The sequence below is a fragment of the Salvelinus fontinalis genome, chromosome 31 (genome assembly GCF_029448725.1).
Source record: "Salvelinus fontinalis isolate EN_2023a chromosome 31, ASM2944872v1, whole genome shotgun sequence".
Taxonomy (NCBI): Eukaryota; Metazoa; Chordata; class Actinopteri; order Salmoniformes; family Salmonidae; genus Salvelinus; species Salvelinus fontinalis.
The window spans coordinates 36,230,288-36,250,297 of record NC_074695.1 but is presented as its reverse complement, the minus strand read 5'-3'; the positions used below and the strand labels follow the sequence as shown (position 1 = coordinate 36,250,297).

Here is a 20,010-nt window from a genome sequence, read left to right as displayed (position 1 = left end):
GGTCTGAGCTGCCTGCCTGTCCAGCACCATCTGAGCCATCCGTCTGCCCAGCGCCGTCTGAGCCATCCGTCTGCCCAGCGCCATCTGACCCATCTGTCTGCCCAGCGCCATCTGAGCCATCCGTCTGCCCAGCGCCATCTGAGCCATCCGTCTGCCCAGCGCCATCTGAGCCATCCGTCTGCCCAGCGCCATCTGAGCCATCCGTCTGCCCAGCGCCATCTGAGCCGTCCGTCTGCCACGAGCCTTCAGAGCCGCCCGTCTGTCCCGAGCCATTAGAGCCGTCCGTCAGTCAGAAGCCGCTAGAGCCGTCCGTCAGTCAGGAGCTGCCAGAGCCGCCAGCCAGTCAGGAACTGCCAGAGCCGCCAGCCAGTCAGGAGCTGCCAGAGCCGCCAGCCAGTCAGGAGCTGCCAGAGCCGCCAGCCAGTCAGGAGCTGCCAGAGCCGCCAGCCAGTCAGGAACTGCCAGAGCCGCCAGCCAGTCAGGAGCTGCCAGAGCCGCCAGCCAGTCAGGAGCTGCCAGAGCCGCCAGCCAGTCAGGAGCTGCCAGAGCCGCCAGCCAGTCAGGAGCTGCCAGAGCCGCCAGCCAGTCAGGAGCTGCCAGAGCCGCCAGCCAGTCAGGAGCTGCCAGAGCCGCCAGCCAGTCAAGAGCTGCCCTCCAGTCATGAGCTGCCCACCAGTCATGAGCTGCCCGCCAGTCATGAGCTGCCCGCCAGTCATGAGCTGCCCGCCAGTCATGAGTTGCCCGCCAGTCATGAGCTGCCCGCCAGTCATGAGCTGCCCGCCAGTCATGAGCTGCCCGCCAGTCATGAGCTGCCTCCAGTCATGAGCTGCCCTCCAGTCATGAGCTGCCTTCCAGTCATGAGCAGCCTTCCAGTCATGAGCTGCCCTACAGTCATGAGCTGCCACTCAGTCATGAGCTGCCATTCAGTCATGAGCTGCCACTCAGTCCGGAGCTACCACTCAGTCCGGAGCTGCCACCCAGTCCGGAGCTGCCACCCAGTCCGGAGCTGCCACCCAGTCCGGAGCTGCCATTAGTCCAGAGCTGCCTCTCTGTCCGGAGTTGCCCCTCTGTCCTGAGCTACCTCTCTGTCCTGAGCTACATCTCTGTCCTGAGCTACCTCTCTGTCCTGAGCTACCTCTCTGTCCTGAGCTACCTCTCTGTCCTGAGCTACCTCGCTGTCCTGAGCTACCTCCTAAATCATGTGGGGGCCTTGGGGAGGATTCTTAGGCCAAGGTCGTGGTAGAGGGTCGCCACTCAAAGGACGCTAAGGAGGGGGACAAAGACAGTGGTGGAGTGGTGTCCTCGTCCGGCGCCGGAGCCGCCACCGCGGACAGTTGCCCACCCAGACCCTCCTCTTGAGTTTTAGGGGTGCGTTCGGGGTCCGCACCTCAAGAGGGGGGTACTGTAACGTCCTGACCAGAGTTCTTATGTGTTTTGCTTGTTTAGTGTTGGTCAGGACGTGAGCTGGGTGGGAATTCTATGTTGTGTGTCTAGTTCATCTGTTCCTGTGTCTGTGTCCGTTGCACCACACGGGACTGTTTCGTTTGTTCATTCGTTTGGCTAGTTTTTCCTGTTCGTGCGTTCTTCGTGTCTATGTAAGTTCTCAAGTTCAGGTCTGTCTACGTCGTTTTGTTGTTTTGTTTCTATTCAAGTGTTCTTCGTGTTTTCGTCTTGTTTAATAAACATTCATTATGTCATCATACCTCGCTGCGTATTGGTCCTCAGATCCTTCTCGCCTCTCCTCGTCTGAGGAGGAGGACGACTTAGACTGCTGTTACACCGGCTAAGAGCTGTATCCAGGCACTCCGCCTTGCATCATCCCTAAGAACAGCGCGTAGCTGTGGTATATTGGCCATATACCACACCCCCTCAGGCCTTATTGCTTAATTATCTTCCAGTTAGAAAATAAAACAATACTGAGGATCTCTAGGCTTGGATTTGTGTCCCCTGCTCTATGGTGTGATTAAAACACACACACTTAGGCAGTTGCTGGTTGTTTCATCCTTAGTGGATGCTGAATTTGCCCTTTAAGTGGTGAGATAATACAAAATGGTTTATTTTGGGCATATATCTTAAATATAATTTGCTTAACTCACCAGGAGTGGTGGGATTGTATTGTATATAGTGTAGATATTGAATGAGAAGAAGTGTAAAATAACAAAAATGTATCTCTGTTTGTCACACACACTCACACACACATACCAAACCTATAGCTAGCATTGTGTTACAGTTATGAGTAATTTCATAGTCAACATTGCCACTCCAGAGCAAAAGTCAGTCCAAAACAAATAGTAACCAGGGAGAAAGAGGGAAATACACCCTGGCTTTCATACATATGTTTGTTAGGCTTCAATCTCAAGATGTGATCTATCATAGATGTCACTTAAAAGTCAGTCTTACTCTTCCCATCAATTTTGGGCTTGGCATAAGAGGCAGTACAATCATGGACCATGGATACTATGTGGTCTTTGGGTCTGTAACTACTACACTGTGTGCTATCTGTCAATATGTATTAGCAGGATTGTACTGCAAACTATTAATAGATGCCCTAAAGTAATTTGGAATCATCTCAGATGAGCCTTCAGTTCAAGGTTCTTTGTTGAAAATAAGAAGTAATTTTTTCATATGAGCAAAGAGTCTTTACTCTTTACTGTGGAACTGGAGTTTGACTTTTCTCTGCCTTTGCCACGTGTTGTGAAAGGCCTGCTTCCTCCCCTCTCTCAGGAGTCAAACTCCCACACCCTTTACCACAGTAAGGCCCCAGAAGCCACATAACTGGCTTTTCTCAGGAAAGGTTTTTTGTAGACTAAGGGCTGGATTCAATCCGTTTCGCAGAAGTATTGTGGAAGATCCACATTATAGCTCGATTGAAACTTTGTTCATTCTTAGAGACTGCATTCATGGTAAAACACTGCATATGTCGGCTCATTCTAAAATTACCTTTACATTTTTATGTGGATCTTCCTCGATACTTCCGTGATACAGATTGAATCCAGCCCCCACTCTTTCACAGCCACTCTTTTCCTAAAGCATATGCTATTTCAGCATAGGGTCCAACCTGCGCTGGAGTAGCGGTAACATAGTAAAAGTAAATTAGTATGATATGTTTTAATTTGTGGCTGTCCATCATCCATTTCACGAATTCCAAATCTTACAATATGTTAGAAATTTGCAAAATGTATGCTATACTAAGAATTCCAATTGGCTGTGGCTAACATTAGCTACAGTTGGTGGCTCACGCTAACATTAGCAAGGTGGCTATCTGGGTTAGGGGTTGGGGTTAAGTTTAGGGTTAAGTTTAGGGTTTGGAGTTAGGTTAGGGGAAGGGTTAGAAAACATGCTACTGTAAGTAGTTGCAAAGTATCTATAAAAGTAGTAGGTATTGCAAAGTTGTCCGTATTGAGATAAATGTTCACTTTATACACCTAGCCATCCACCCCAAACAGCTACCCTACTTTTGTTTTTGCGTTAAGTAACCTTCTGTCTTACGTAACCAGACATTTACTATGTTACGTCTAGTCTATGAGGCCAGGCTGGAGGGTCAAATTTCTAAATACAATGAATGGGATGGATGACATAAACAAAAATCACTTATTTGCTGTTAAATTAAATTCTTAGTCTATCATTTTGTAATAGATTTGTCTTCCTGCAGTGAGCACTTTAACTACAGTATGGGGTGGCTCAAAGTTTTGATTGTTTGTGAAATTATCCATGTTTGTTCTGTGTCAAGGGAAATTGATCAACAGCTATAAAAGGAATATATAATTTGTAGGCTAGGTAGGATTGCGTCACCCCCAGAATGTTAAAACAAATAATTTAAAGATACATAGTCAATTTCAAATGTTATTTATTACTTTAACAATCAAAAACATTTCAAATGCAGAATGTTCAACCAACTGTGAAATAAATCTGTAGCATATTGTGTCCTCTAACTGTAAATAATACTGAATATATGATCATCTTTAAGTCAAGAAGCTCAAATATATTTACTGTGACAGTCATAATGAGACAGGAAGGCATTACCTAAAAAAACAACAACTCATAAACTGATATACAGGATAAGTGTTTTATTCCATGAGATGATCCTTTATCTGTGAATCCATCTGCCAGCAGAGTCAGAGGTCTGCACAGTACCTGTTAAAAACCACAGAAGGAGTTACCAAAAGTATTTTAAGCCATAACCAAGAATTGGTCCAGTCCCCTTTCATTGCCACTTGTGTGTGCGTGTGCGTGTGCGTGTGTGTGTGGAGAGAGAGAGAGATAGTTATTTTAAACTTCTTCTCATTAGCATTTGAGATCTACAGTATATACACCAATTACAATCCAACCACTCCTGGTGAGCTAAGAAAATTATATGTAAGATATATGCCCAAAATAATCAATTTTGTACTATCCAACCACTTAAATAAAGCATCAACTAAGGATAAAACAACCAGCAACTGCCTCTACCCAGTGCTGCACATGTAGATTGATTGAGTTACTAAGACATACACAGGCTATTTAAAGTAACCATAGACAATGAACAGTAATTATTTTAAATGTTTTATTTCCAAAATGTTTCATTACACAAGTTGGTCACAAAGTTGAAACAGTTGTTCATCAATTCATAAAAAACAACAGTGAGTCTAGAGTAGAGGGCACTACTTTCAAGTAGCTACCTGGATCACCCTGGGTAACTCCACATGCTGTTTCTTTTGATACATGCTACTATCAAGCAAGATTAAAGTCACAAGTAAAACCTAACACTGCCTTACAGAGTGAATCTGGGAAACAGGTCAAAGACAAACACATAATCTGTCTTATTACTTGTGATAATGAAGCCCACTGACAAAGGGCTGGTTGCATTAACATTGCCCTGGACTTATGGTAAGACTTAGGATAGAAGTCTAAGATCACCTGTTGCATACAGCGTGGGTATCATAAGTCTGACTAACCTAATCACAACGCATCAGAGAAGAAGACAATCAGAGACAGACTCAGAGGGAATTATGTAATGAGGCACTAGGTCAAACCCAGGACAAACTGACAGGGGGTTGGAGAGAGGGGTGAAAGAGGAGGAGGGAGGGGAGGAAGAGGGATACTAGTAATCTTCATGGTGGTAATCTTCCTCGTGACTCTGTGGCCGTAGTATGATGCTGTGGTAGGTCTTGATGCAGGAGAGGGCAGTGGGTGGGATGAGGCGCCGGTCAATCAAGTTGTACTCCAGGTGAACGGAGATTAGGGGCGAGTCGTCGCTCAGGCGCGTGTCACACAGAGAGTTCAGAGGAACGTACCTGCAGGGAGGAGAGAAAAACAGACAGATGGACACTCAGTGACCACTGATAGAAAGACAGAATACTCAGACAAGACAGAAGGAGCTTTGACCCAATCAAAGGAAATAACAACTGAGAGAGAAAACAAAAAGTACACAGTGAGATTACACGGTGAGATTCACAATAGATTTGGATGTGCCATTATGGTTAGAGACTGCATGTGGCTAACTGGCTATCTGTCTCTATTTCGAAAAAGAGTACAGTACTGTGCTCTTCTCAAAGTTGGTTTGTCTCCCAGTGGGAGGAAGAGTACAGAGAGAGGAACTTAATTATGTTAGATAACGTTGTAGCTGAATTACCAGATAACTTCACAGTTGAGTTACCTGATAACATTGAGATTGAGTTACCTGATAACATTGTGGTTGAGTAATTTGTTAACGTTGTGGTTGAGTTACCTGATAACATTGAGATTGAGTTACCTGATAACATTGTGGTTGAGTAAATTGTTAACGTTGTGGTTGAGTTACCTGATAACATTGAGATTGAGTTACCTGATAACGTTGTGGTTGAGGCAGAGGAGGTGCAGGCTCTTGAGCTTCAGTAGCCCCCTGGGGATGGAGCGAAGCTGGTTGTGGTCCAGCAGGAGTTCAGTCAGAGAGTTGTACAGGCCCAGGAATGACACATTATCAATGGCGTCGTTGCTCAGCCTGTTGTGGGACAGGTGAAGGAGGTTCAATCCCGGTTTCATGTGGCCAAACACGTAGCCAGGGATCCGCTCAATCTGGTTGTGGTGCAGGTGGAGCTGCTGTAGGCCCACAGGGAGGAAGGAGGGAACATGCACCAGCTTATTGTGCGACAGGTCCAACGACTCCAACTTTCTGAAATGGTAAGGAAAATACAGGGAGATCTTTTGCTTAATATGTGAGAAGCTTGAAGACATGAAGAGATAGAAGGTAATGAATGTACTGCATTATGTCTCCAATTGACAGAGTTTTTTCAATTTTAGGACTATATTACTAGTCCACCTTTCCTTTAGAAGACTGGTTCAATGTTTCCAAATCTTTCACCAGAGGGTTCCATCATATCCATCATATCTATGCCACGACTTTGTAGTTTCAAACCACTAAGAGCCAGCAGTCCCTCCCTTTGGGCTTGACTCTCTCCAGAACCTATCATAAAGCTGGACTGTGTCTGCTGATCCGCTGTGTAGCCAGCCACATCAGCACGTCCCAAAACAATCTTCCGCTGCTTTTCCCTCTCTTCTCTTTTTTCCCCCTTTCTCCTCTTTCTTCAAATATGCAATTAAAATTGTGCCCTGCAAACATTATATTTTCCGCTCATTATTGCCACTCAAACTGGGAGACTAACACATGCACTGAGTGTCAGATGAATTACATAATTTCACATTTTGCTTCAGAATCCTGTATGTAATCATGTTAATATTCATATATTTTACTACATCGTTTGTCAAAAAATTATATTCAATACATTCATAAAGTAAATACAGGGGATCTGAAATACTGTATGTTTGCATTAATATTCCCTTCAAGGTGGAGATCAAAACCAGAGTAGCAGAAATCAGTAATCATTGCACTGAACAACAACCTCCTAAATGCTGCAAAAGTAAGAATGGAGAGAGGTTGGGTTGTTGGGACTTACAACAGGTGTATCCAGGCCCTTGGGGCTATGCGGTCCTCCCGGATCTTGTTATAACTGAGGTCCAGAAACCTGAGGTTAACGGTCTTGTTAAGGATCCTCTCATGTACCTCTTCTATTCTGTTATCTGACAGGTGAAGTGTCTGGAAATACAAGTCGCAAAAACCTTTAGTATCCGTGTATTTAGGGGGTTCAGGGGGACCTACTGTGTTGTTAGGGGGGTGAGGGGGACCTACTGTGTTGTTAGGGGGGAGGGGGACCTACTGTGTTGTTAGGGGGGAGGGGGACCTACTGTGTTGTTAGGGGGGAGGGGGACCTACTGTGTTGTTAGGGGGGAGGGGGGCCTACTGTGTTGTTAGGGGGTGAGGGGGACCTACTGTGTTGTTAGGGGGGTGAGGGGGACCTACTGTGTTGTTAGGGGGGAGGGGGACCTACTGTGTTGTTAGGGGGGTGAGGGGGACCTACTGTGTTGTTAGGGGGGAGGGGGACCTACTGTGTTGTTAGGGGGGAGGGGGACCTACTGTGTTGTTAGGGGGTGAGGGGAACCTACTGTGTTGTTAAGGGGGTGAGGGGGGCCTACTGTGTTGTTAGGGGGTGAGGGGGACCTACTGTGTTAAGGGGGTGAGGGGGACCTACTGTGTTGTTAAGGGGGTGAGGGGGACCTACTGTGTTGTTAGGGGGGAGGGGGACCTACTGTGTTGTTAGGGGGGTGAGGGGGACCTACTGTGTTGTTAGGGGGGAGGGGGACCTACTGTGTTGTTAGGGGGTGAGGGGGACCTACTGTGTTGTTAAGGGGGTGAGGGGGGCCTACTGTGTTGTTAAGGGGGTGAGGGGGACCTACTGTGTTGTTAGGGGGTGAGGGGGACCTACTGTGTTGTTAGGGGGGTGAGGGGGACCTACTGTGTTGTTAGGGGGGAGGGGGACCTACTGTGTTGTTAGGGGGGTGAGGGGGACCTACTGTGTTGTTAGGGGGGTGAGGGGGTCCTACTGTGTTGTTAGGGGGGTGAGGGGGACCTACTGTGTTGTTAGGGGGGAGGGGGACCTACTGTGTTGTTAAGGGGGTGAGGGGGACCTACTGTGTTGTTAGGGGGGTGAGGGGGACCTACTGTGTTGTTAAGGGGGTGAGGGGGACCTACTGTGTTGTTAGGGGGGTGAGGGGGACCTACTGTGTTGTTAGAGGGTGAGGGGAACCTACTGTGTTGTTAGGGGGTGAGGGGAACCTACTGTGTTGTTAGGGGGGTGAGGGGGACCTACTGTGTTGTTAAGGGGGTGAGGGGGACCTACTGTGTTGTTAGGGGGGTGAGCGGGACCTACTGTTGTTGTTAGGGGGGTGAGGGGGACCTACTGTGTTGTTAGGGGGGTGAGGGGGACCAACTGTGTTGTTAGGGGGGAGGGGGACCTACTGTGTTGTTAGGGGGGAGGGGGACCTACTGTGTTGTTAGGGGGGAGGGGGACCTACTGTGTTGTTAGGGGGGAGGGGGACCTACTGTGTTGTTAGGGGGGTGAGGGGGACCTACTGTGTTGTTAGGGGGGAGGGGGACCTACTGTGTTGTTAGGGGGGTGAGGGGGACCTACTGTGTTGTTAGGGGGGAGGGGGACCTACTGTGTTGTTAGGGGGGTGAGGGAGACCTACTGTGTTGTTAGGGGGGTGAGGGGGACCTACTGTGTTGTTAAGGGGGTGAGAGGGGCCTACTGTGTTGTTAAGGGGGTGAGGGGGACCTACTGTGTTGTTAGGGGGGTGAGGGGGACCTACTGTGTTGTTAGGGGGGTGAGGGGGACCTACTGTGTTGTTAAGGGGGTGAGGGGGACCTACTGTGTTGTTAGGGGGGAGGGGGACCTACTGTGTTGTTAGGGGGGAGGGGGACCTACTGTGTTGTTAGGGGGGAGGGGGACCTACTGTGTTGTTAGGGGGGAGGGGGGCCTACTGTGTTGTTAGGGGGGTGAGGGGGACCTACTGTGTTGTTAGGGGGGTGAGGGGAACTACTGTGTTGTTAGGGGGGAGGGGGACCTACTGTGTTGTTAGGGGGGTGAGGGGGACCTACTGTGTTGTTAGGGGGGAGGGGGACCTACTGTGTTGTTAGGGGGGAGGGGGACCTACTGTGTTGTTAGGGGTGAGGGGAACCTACTGTGTTGTTAAGGGGGTGAGGGGGGCCTACTGTGTTGTTAGGGGGTGAGGGGGACCTACGGTGTTGTTAAGGGGGTGAGGGGGACCTACTGTGTTGTTAAGGGGGTGAGGGGGACCTACTATGTTGTTAGGGGGGAGGGGGACCTACTGTGTTGTTAGGGGGGTGAGGGGGACCTACTGTGTTGTTAGGGGGGAGGGGGACCTACTGTGTTGTTAGGGGGTGAGGGGGACCTACTGTGTTGTTAAGGGGGTGAGGGGGGCCTACTGTGTTGTTAAGGGGGTGAGGGGGACCTACTGTGTTGTTAGGGGGTGAGGGGGACCTACTGTGTTGTTAGGGGGGTGAGGGGGACCTACTGTGTTGTTAGGGGGGAGGGGGACCTACTGTGTTGTTAGGGGGGTGAGGGGGACCTACTGTGTTGTTAGGGGGGTGAGGGGGTCCTACTGTGTTGTTAGGGGGGTGAGGGGGACCTACTGTGTTGTTAGGGGGGAGGGGGACCTACTGTGTTGTTAAGGGGGTGAGGGGGACCTACTGTGTTGTTAGGGGGGTGAGGGGGACCTACTGTGTTGTTAAGGGGGTGAGGGGGACCTACTGTGTTGTTAGGGGGGTGAGGGGGACCTACTGTGTTGTTAGGGGGTGAGGGGAACCTACTGTGTTGTTAGGGGGTGAGGGGAACCTACTGTGTTGTTAGGGGGGTGAGGGGGACCTACTGTGTTGTTAAGGGGGTGAGGGGGGCCTACTGTGTTGTTAAGGGGGTGAGGGGGACCTACTGTGTTGTTAGGGGGTGAGGGGGACCTACTGTGTTGTTAGGGGGGTGAGGGGGACCTACTGTGTTGTTAGGGGGGAGGGGGACCTACTGTGTTGTTAAGGGGGTGAGGGGGACCTACTGTGTTGTTAGGGGGGTGAGGGGGTCCTACTGTGTTGTTAGGGGGGTGAGGGGGACCTACTGTGTTGTTAGGGGGGAGGGGGACCTACTGTGTTGTTAAGGGGGTGAGGGGGACCTACTGTGTTGTTAGGGGGGTGAGGGGGACCTACTGTGTTGTTAGGGGGGTGAGGGGGACCTACTGTGTTGTTAGGGGGGTGAGGGGGACCTACTGTGTTGTTAGAGGGTGAGGGGAACCTACTGTGTTGTTAGGGGGTGAGGGGAACCTACTGTGTTGTTAGGGGGGTGAGGGGGACCTACTGTGTTGTTAAGGGGGTGAGGGGGACCTACTGTGTTGTTAGGGGGGTGAGCGGGACCTACTGTTGTTGTTAGGGGGGTGAGGGGGACCTACTGTGTTGTTAGGGGGGTGAGGGGGACCAACTGTGTTGTTAGGGGGGTGAGGGGGACCAACTGTGTTGTTAGGGGGGAGGGGGACCTACTGTGTTGTTAGGGGGGTGAGGGGGACCTACTGTGTTGTTAGGGGGGAGGGGGACCTACTGTGTTGTTAGGGGGGAGGGGGACCTACTGTGTTGTTAGGGGGGAGGGGGACCTACTGTGTTGTTAGGGGGGTGAGGGGGACCTACTGTGTTGTTAGGGGGGTGAGGGGGACCTACTGTGTTGTTAGGGGGGAGGGGGACCTACTGTGTTGTTAGGGGGGTGAGGGGGACCTACTGTGTTGTTAGGGGGGAGGGGGACCTACTGTGTTGTTAGGGGGGTGAGGGAGACCTACTGTGTTGTTAGGGGGGTGAGGGGGACCTACTGTGTTGTTAAGGGGGTGAGGGGGGCCTACTGTGTTGTTAGGGGGTGAGGGGGACCTACTGTGTTGTTAGGGGGGTGAGGGGGACCTACTGTGTTGTTAGGGGGGTGAGGGGGACCTACTGTGTTGTTAGGGGGGTGAGGGGGACCTACTGTGTTGTTAAGGGGGTGAGGGGGACCTACTGTGTTGTTAGGGGGGAGGGGGACCTACTGTGTTGTTAGGGGGGAGGGGGACCTACTGTGTTGTTAGGGGGGAGGGGGACCTACTGTGTTGTTAGGGGGGAGGGGGGCCTACTGTGTTGTTAGGGGGGTGAGGGGGACCTACTGTGTTGTTAGGGGGGTGAGGGGAACTACTGTGTTGTTAGGGGGGAGGGGGACCTACTGTGTTGTTAGGGGGGTGAGGGGGACCTACTGTGTTGTTAGGGGGGAGGGGGACCTACTGTGTTGTTAGGGGGGAGGGGGACCTACTGTGTTGTTAGGGGGTGAGGGGAACCTACTGTGTTGTTAAGGGGGTGAGGGGGACCTACGGTGTTGTTAAGGGGGTGAGGGGGACCTACTGTGTTGTTAAGGGGGTGAGGGGGACCTACTATGTTGTTAGGGGGGAGGGGGACCTACTGTGTTGTTAGGGGGGTGAGGGGGACCTACTGTGTTGTTAGGGGGGAGGGGGACCTACTGTGTTGTTAGGGGGGTGGGGGGGACCTACTGTGTTGTTAGGGGGGTGAGGGGGTCCTACTGTGTTGTTAGGGGGGTGAGGGGGACCTACTGTGTTGTTAGGGGGGAGGGGGACCTACTGTGTTGTTAGGGGGGTGAGGGGGACCTACTGTGTTGTTAGGGGGGTGAGGGGGACCTACTGTGTTGTTAAGGGGGTGAGGGGGACCTACTGTGTTGTTAGGGGGGTGAGGGGGACCTACTGTGTTGTTAGGGGGTGAGGGGAACCTACTTTGTTGTTAGGGGGTGAGGGGAACCTACTGTGTTGTTAGGGGGTGAGGGGGACCTACTGTGTTGTTAAGGGGGTGAGGGGGACCTACTGTGTTGTTAGGGGGGTGAGCGGGACCTACTGTTGTTGTTAGGGGGGTGAGGGGGACCTACTGTGTTGTTAGGGGGGTGAGGGGGACCTACTGTGTTGTTAGGGGGGAGGGGGACCTACTGTGTTGTTAGGGGGGAGGGGGACCTACTGTGTTGTTAGGGGGGAGGGGGACCTACTGTGTTGTTAGGGGGGAGGGGGACCTACTGTGTTGTTAGGGGGGAGGGGGACCTACTGTGTTGTTAGGGGGGTGAGGGGGACCTACTGTGTTGTTAGGGGGGTGAGGGGGACCTACTGTGTTGTTAGGGGGGAGGGGGACCTACTGTGTTGTTAGGGGGGTGAGGGGGACCTACTGTGTTGTTAGGGGGGGGGCCTACTGTGTTGTTAGGGGGTGAGGGGAACCTACTGTGTTGTTAAGGGGTGAGGGGGGCCTACTGTGTTGTTAGGGGGGTGAGGGGGACCTACTGTGTTGTTAAGGGGGTGAGGGGGACCTACTGTGTTGTTAAGGGGGTGAGGGGGACCTACTGTGTTGTTAGGGGGGAGGGGGACCTACTGTGTTGTTAGGGGGGAGGGGGGCCTACTGTGTTGTTAGGGGGGTGAGGGGGACCTACTGTGTTGTTAGGGGGGTGAGGGGAACTACTGTGTTGTTAGGGTGGAGGGGGACCTACTGTGTTGTTAGGGGGGTGAGGGGGACCTACTGTGTTGTTAGGGGGGAGGGGGACCTACTGTGTTGTTAGGGGGGAGGGGGACCTACTGTGTTGTTAGGGGGTGAGGGGAACCTACTGTGTTGTTAAGGGGGTGAGGGGGGCCTACTGTGTTGTTAGGGGGTGAGGGGGACCTACTGTGTTGTTAAGGGGGTGAGGGGGACCTACTGTGTTGTTAAGGGGGTGAGGGGGACCTACTGTGTTGTTAGGGGGGAGGGGGACCTACTGTGTTGTTAGGGGGGTGAGGGGGACCTACTGTGTTGTTAGGGGGGAGGGGGACCTACTGTGTTGTTAGGGGGGAGGGGGACCTACTGTGTTGTTAGGGGGGTGAGGGGGACCTACTGTGTTGTTAGGGGGGTGAGGGGGACCTACTGTGTTGTTAGGGGTGAGGGGGGCCTACTGTGTTGTTAGGGGGGTGAGGGAGACCTACTGTGTTGTTAAGGGGGTGAGGGGGACCTACTGTGTTGTTAGGGGGGAGGGGGACCTACTGTGTTGTTAGGGGGGTGAGGGGGACCTACTGTGTTGTTAGGGGGGAGGGGGACCTACTGTGTTGTTAGGGGGGTGAGGGGGACCTACTGTGTTGTTTCGGGGGTAAGGGGGTCTACTGTGTTGTTAAGGGGGTGAGGGGGACCTACTGTGTTGTTAGGGGGGTGAGGGGGACCTACTGTGTTGTTAGGGGGGTGAGGGGGACCTACTGTGTTGTTAAGGGGGTGAGGCGGACCTACTGTGTTGTTAGGGGGGAGGGGGACCTACTGTGTTGTTAGGGGGGTGAGGGGGATCTACTGTGTTGTTAGGGGGGAGGGGGACCTACTGTGTTGTTAGGGGGGTGAGGGGGACCTACTGTGTTGTTAGGGGGGTGAGGGGGACCTACTGTGTTGTTAGCGGGGAGGGGGACCTACTGTGTTGTTAAGGGGGTGAGGGGGACCTACTGTGTTGTTAGGGGGGTGAGGGGGACCTACTGTGCTGTTAAGGGGGTGAGGGGGACCTACTGTGTTGTTAGGGGGGTGAGGGGGACCTACTGTGTTGTTAGGGGGTGAGGTGAACCTACTGTGTTGTTAAGGGGGTGAGGGGGACCTACTGTGTTGTTAGGGGGGTGAGGGGGACCTACTGTGTTGTTAGGGGGGTGAGGGGGACCTACTGTGTTGTTAAGGGGGTGAGGGGGACCTACTGTGTTGTTAAGGGGGGTGAGCGGGACCTAACCAGTCTACACACTACAGATCGGAGTTTGTGATATGTGTGGACCTAGCTTGCAATTACAAAAAACAATGCATGTTTAGTAAAACATCAGAAACCTATGTCATGTTACTACATTATTGACGAGTCTGTGGACTATACCAAGGCGTATTTATTTTTTATTATATACTGTATATTTTGACTTTATTCAGACAGTGGGGAAATTAGATGGGGAAGGCTGGACGCAAGGATTGAACTCTGGTATCCAGTGGGGAGTTGTATACGTGACATGTGCCGGGGAGTGTGACCACTACATCATGGCTCTGCACCCAATAAGTATTTCAAATAAGGGAAAATAATTTTGTTTGATTGACCCAAATGTCTCAGAAAGTCATGCCTCCCCAAGCTAAACTCCTCTGTTGGATTGAGGCTACTTACTGCATGTCAATTGGCTCCTGCATGCTCACTAAAGTGGCATCACAGGCACCTTGTCCAATCACTGACCTGCAGGGTCGTAGGAAGCCCAGAGGGGATGGCCCGGAACTTGTTGTCCTCCAGTCGAAGATAGATGAGTTTCTTCAGGGGCCGGAAGGTCAAAGGTGACACATTCCCATCGTGGAAGTGGTTATCCTCAAGCTCCAGTGTCAGCAGTTTGGACAAACCTGAGGAGAGCCACGTTTTCAAATCGCAACACAACAATATCAACATGTCAATAATATCTGATGTAGTTATTTGACTTGTTTTCCAGATATTTGTTGCCAAATGGGCTATGCCAACAATGCTAAAGTACTATTCTGCACATCCTATCAGAACAAATCTTTGTACATACATACACACACACAAACACACTCTGTCTCTGTCTCTGTCTCTGTGTCTGTGTCTGTGTCTGTGTCTGTGTCTGTGTCTGTGTCTGTGTCTGTGTCTCTGTCTCTGTCTCTGTCTCTGTCTCTGTCTCTGTCTGTCTGTCTGTCTGTCTGTCTGTCTGTCTGTCTGTCTGTGTGTGTGTGTAAATCTCACACTCCTATACCTTTAAAGCTACTAGGTGTGAGGCCCAGGATCTTGTTGTCATTGATCTTCAGCTCCACCAGGGATGGCGGTAGAAACGAGGGGACTTTGGTCAGATTGTTGCCATCTAAATTCAGCCTCCTCAGCTTGGTCAGGATCTGAAACAAGCCAAAAATCCACCCACCTTAGAACAGAAGGTGTGCTAGAACAGAAGGCGTGCTGTGATGTAACCAGTGTCCCTCTCTCTCTATTATGGCCAAGCACAAGAACTGCAATTTTACCTTATGCTTCTACTTTGCTGTTTAAGAGATGTACCAAATGAAACACACATTGATGGTATACGGCCTTATACCAGTGTAACTACCAGCTGAATAACCTACGTAATTACTATACTCTGTAATAGGCTTGTAGGCTATGTACATAATTGTGTTTTTCAATGGCGCAGGAATAATAATTTAATTTCTCCAGCAATGTCTGTTCTCACTGTGGGGATTTTATTTGTCTTATTTATGAAGTGTTTCTCATAATGTGTTTTGTTATATAGTCTTTGTCAACTCTGAGATGTACTGCAAGCAGAGTAGTTGATAAACACTAATGTTCTCTCAAGGTAGTTTTTAGCACTGTGAGTTCTTGGCATCAAGGGACTATGACAACTGAGTGGGAACAGGTGAATGTTAGGACACCTTACCAAAAATGATTGTTCTGTTTTTAGTTGTGGCTTGTCTGTTGACCGACAATATTCCCCGATTTATTTCAACAGCTAAGTGAGATTCAACCTGATGGCGCCAGATTCGACTTCTGCTCTTATGCACTACCTGGGAGACAGCAGGACTTCTTGCAGTCCAACTACAAGATGGATCATCTTGTTGAAACATTAGGCACTACCTATAACTTAAATGACTGTAACATGCACATACCTGTACTATTCTATAACAGGGTTTCCCGAACTTGGTCCTGAGGGCTACCCCTGGGTGCACGTTTTGTTTTTTGCTCACACAGCTGATTCAAATAACCAACTCATCATCAAGCTTAGATTATTTGAATCAGCTTTGTAAGGCTAGAGCAAAAAACAAGACGTGCACACAGGGGAGGGATCCAGGACCGAGTCTTGGAAACCCTGTTCTATAACACTAGACTGTGACATATATTCCATGTTAATATTCTATCAGAACAGTCCGAGAGGAATCCAGGTAATGCAGCATGAGAATGGTCAATAGAGCCCTCAGTAACATAAGGCTGAGATGTGTAGGTGGGTCTGGGAGCGCAGTAGAGGTCCAACTGGAACCAAAGACAAATATGTTGAGAAGAAATATGCTCCAAGACTCACCCGGAACAGGTCAGGGCTGATGGAGGAGTCGTCCAGCTTGTTCTTGCTCAGGTCCAGCCACTCCAGGTTGGGCAGCCCAGCCAGTGCCTGGTGAGGGATCTTACTGATCTTATTGTCTGATAAGAGAATAGAACACAAGCTGACCCAGTCGCCTCAAACAGAGAAAAACCTGGGCCCTCATGCTATTGGACCTGCATTAGTGTTTATGCAGTATCTTTGTGTACAAACTATGTTTATATGCAACTGTGTATGCACTGTAAACCACATTTGATTGTATTGAAGCCATTATAGACAATGATAAATCCTTTGCCTTCATGAAATTCAAACTGATTAAACATAGCTTGACTATGCTAATTGTCCCTGTAAGTAGCATGTGAGATCTCTATCTCCTTACCTGCTAGATAGAGGGTCTTGACCCCCTTGTCTGAGAGGATGGGGATGTGGGCCATGCCAGTGCTGCCACAGGTGATCAGAGACTCCAAGAGCAGGCAGCCAGCAGGGAGAGACTCCATGATGCTGTGTCTCCTGGGGAACGTGACCACAGGATGTCCTGGCCCCGGCGCCCTCACCACGGGTTTCCTAGTGGTGGTCGTAGCCAGTCGGCCAGTCACCATGGTGACTGGTCTCCCCGTCGGTGCCACAACCGGGTGCCCGTTGGCCCTCATGGTGGGTTTTCCCATGGCCCTGATGATGTAATCGTCATCGTCGTCATCATCATCATCATCATGCTCACTGTGGTCGTGGTCATCGTGATCGTCATCATCGTCATCGTAGGGAAGGTATGGAAGGCTGATTTTGGTTATCTTCGGGTCACGCCTTTTGGCCACAGGGACCTCAGCCCTCCTAACCTCTGTCTTCACTGCCACTTCCATTTTCTTCACCGCTTCTTCTTGCTTCTTCTTCTGGGTGGCCACGGGTTTTACAACATAGACATCACACACAAAATATATACCATTATATATATTTAAATTGATTCTGCATTTGATGACTCATTGTCCTCACAAATATCCCTGTCAGCCAATTCTCAGTCATAAACGCAGGTTAGTGTTTTTCATCATGAATCTTGTTCTGGAGGCAGCTCTGCAAAGTGGTCACTAGCTGGAACAGCCACAAAGTCATAAAATATGATTTTAAACCTAACCCTAACCTTAACCAGACTGCTAACCCCAAGTCCTAACCCTAACCTTAACCAGACTGCTAACCCCAAGTCCTAACCCTAAATCGCCCAGTTCTGCCTCCAGGACAAGAATAATGCCAATAAACGCCAACCTGCATCATAAACAACATTTAAAGCATTGTTAGTTCATCTGCTGTGCAGGTCCTATAGCATTGCCCTCTTCATATTCCCGTGGGCCCCCACCACTTTCACTGGAGTAACAGGCTGCTCCTCTTTCTTCTGACTTCCTGCTCTCCTTTGGAAACTCTTCTTCCACTTTGGGATCCCCTCTTTGTCCTCTGCATTAGGGGAGGGCTTCTTGGCTTTGGGAGCCACTGTCTGCTGGTTGTTTGAACCTGAGGGAAAGAGCAATATATGTTAAATGTACACATGTACAGTGCCAGTCAAAAGTTTGGACACACCTACTCATTCCATGGCTTTTCTTAATTTTTACTATTTTCTACATTGTAGAATAATAGTGACGACATCAAAACTATGAAATAACACATATGGAATCATGTAGTAACCAAAAAACTGTTAAACAAATCAAAATATATTTTATATTTGAGATTCTTCTAAGTAGACACCCTTGCCTTGATGACAGCTTTGCACACTCTTGGCATTCTCTCAAACAGCTTTACCTGGAATGCTTTTCCAACAGTCTTGAAGGAGTTCCCACATATGCTGAGCACTTGTTGGCTGATTTTCCTTCACTCTGCGGTCCAACTCATCCCAAACCATCTCAATTGGATTGAGATCGGATGATTGTGAAGGCCAGGTACACTGATGCAGCACTCCATCACTCTCCTTCTTTGTCAAATAGCCCAGTTTCATCATAGCGCTCAATGGTTTTTAAAAGTTCTTGACATTTTCCGCATTGACTGACCTTCATGTCTTAAAGTAATGATGGAATGTCATTTATTTTTGCTTATTTGAGCTGTTCTTGCCATAATATGGACTTTTACCAAATAGGGCTATCTTCTGTATACCAACCCTACCTTGTCACAACACAACTGATTGGGTCAAACGCATTAAGAAGGAAAGAAATTCCACAAATTAACTTTTAACAAGGCACACCTGTTAATGTAAATGCATTCCAGGTGACTACCTCATGAAGCTGCTTGAGACCATGTCAAGAGTGTGCAAAGCTGTCATCAAGGCAAGCGTAGATATTTTGAAGAATCTCAAGTATAAAATATATATTGATATGTTTAACCCTTTTTTGGTTACTACATGATTTCATATGTGTTATTGTATAGTTTTGATGTCTTTACTATTATTCTACAATGTAGAAAATAGCAAAAATAAAGAAAAACCCTTAAATGAGTAGGTGTGTCCAAACTTTTGGATGGTACTGTATGTATGTTCAATTCCATGCCCTGATCAATTTGTACACTTTATGGGAGCATGGACCATTTCAACTAGAAGCTGCCATGAAATCTAATAACCACAAATAAGACTATAATCGTTCAATAACAATCTACAACTTGAATGATGAACAATAGGAGTGAAGGCAGACATACAAACTGGCTGCTGTGTAAATGCAGCTGCAGCTTACCGGCGCAGGGAACAGGGTGACAGCTGACAGTTCCCATCTGACACTGGCACACGAGGCAGGGCTGAGGCGACCACATAGCCCCGTCAAACAGGGACATCCCATTCACCGAGCACTGCCCGTTGCGGACTGCAATAGACAGACAGACACACACACACATACACACACAGACACACATATCATTACTCACCTGCACGACACATGATCCACAGGTAAAGTACACATGAAACTGATACAAGCCCCACACTCCAATTCAGTCTTAGAAAACTGAATGCAGTTCTTTGTGAAGCATTGTGGACCACCCTTGACTTGGGTAAATGCTATAATCACAAAAACTAGAAGCACTGTGAAGTATGCATGCACATTTCCTCCATCTAACATTCCACCACCCTTTTCCAAAATCATGTTGAAAACTTACCGGGGAAAACAGCATCATTAGTATCATCCGGTTCAGATGAGTCAGTTGCTACCAGGGGTTTGGACCTCCTGAGCTTCTCTGCTCTCCTGCTGGGCTTCCCACTGATTAGTGAGACTGCTGCGCATAGGCAGAGACATAGGAGCGCTAATCTGTTCATGGTCAGCTCTGCCCTGGACTCTCCTGGTCAGTCTTCCTTTGGACAGAAACCCTTTCAAACTGAGTGTGAGAAATCTCAACTCCTGAAGGACCTTTATATACTCTCACCCCCAACAAATATTTTTTGGCCACACACCCCAGAAAAACCCCAAAGGTGAGAGGAGAGAGGAGTGGAGAGAGGAAGCAGGGGAGTGGGTGAAAAAATAAAAGGAAAATATTTTCAGGACAAAGACCCTCTTTCATTCCTTTTCAAGAACCACCTACCTCTTCTCTCCCCACCTCTCTCCTCTCCGCCCCCAGCCCCTGGTATACCTAACAAACCAATAGAGGAGGTCCAGTCAGAGACTGCTTATCGAATTACAGTGATGTCAACCAGCGGAGTGCTTTCTGACAGCCCAAACAGACATTCCCATTCCCATTGGTTACAGGCCAGAGGAGGTATAGCCCGCTGTACGTTATGGCCAGGAAAGAAGAAAAAAGTTATCTCTCAAAGCCCAGCTGGAATGAAAGGCTGCTTTGAGCCCAACACCGCCACAACCCACCCCCACCACCAACCACTACCAGCCAACAGGACAGGGAGACACAGAGACCACACTCCTGAGAAATTCTTGGAGTTTTTTCCTCTGGTTTGTGACCCTGCTTGACCGCACAGTTTCCCCCCTGTAATGTCCCCAGGGCCTTGCCTCTCCTCTGTTTACACACAATGCGTGTAACTATGACAACCACAATGTATGTCGACAAAGTCGATTCATGTTTCCCGATATAGTAAGTTTAATATACATG

The 20,010-nt window shown here is 49.4% G+C and overlaps 1 protein-coding gene across 2 annotated transcripts; it reads right to left on the bottom strand.

Moving 5' to 3' along the window:
- Positions 1-4,521: 4,521 nt before the first annotated feature.
- Positions 4,522-19,418, bottom strand: LOC129830138 (extracellular matrix protein 2-like). 2 transcript variants are annotated; one of them, XM_055892427.1, is made up of 10 exons: positions 19,072-19,418; positions 18,657-18,782; positions 17,303-17,454; positions 16,337-16,844; positions 15,943-16,058; positions 14,638-14,773; positions 14,115-14,272; positions 6,912-7,051; positions 5,804-6,130; positions 4,522-5,273 (listed from the first exon to the last, which is right to left on the bottom strand). In XM_055892427.1, the coding sequence occupies exons 1-10, from the start codon at positions 19,226-19,228 to the stop codon at positions 5,081-5,083; spliced, it is 2,013 nt and encodes a 670-aa protein (XP_055748402.1). In that variant the 5' UTR covers positions 19,229-19,418; the 3' UTR covers positions 4,522-5,080. The 2 variants fall into 2 exon arrangements, with proteins under 2 accessions (XP_055748402.1, XP_055748403.1); XM_055892428.1 differs by having other exon boundaries at positions 16,337-16,841; positions 19,072-19,417.
- Between the last annotated feature and the right edge of the window lie 592 nt (positions 19,419-20,010).

Bases quoted from the DNA above. Each gene is read 5' to 3' on its own strand.
- LOC129830138 (XM_055892427.1), bottom strand. From the start codon at position 19,228: ATGAACAGATTAGCGCTCCTATGTCTCTGCCTATGCGCAGCAGTCTCA. The intron at 18,783-19,071 runs GTAAGTTTTCAA...TGTCTATTGCAG, and splicing joins TAATGATGCTGTTTTCCCCG to TCCGCAACGGGCAGTGCTCG. The intron at 5,274-5,803 runs GTAACTCAATCT...TCCTCCCTGCAG, and splicing joins CTCAACCACAACGTTATCAG to GTACGTTCCTCTGAACTCTC.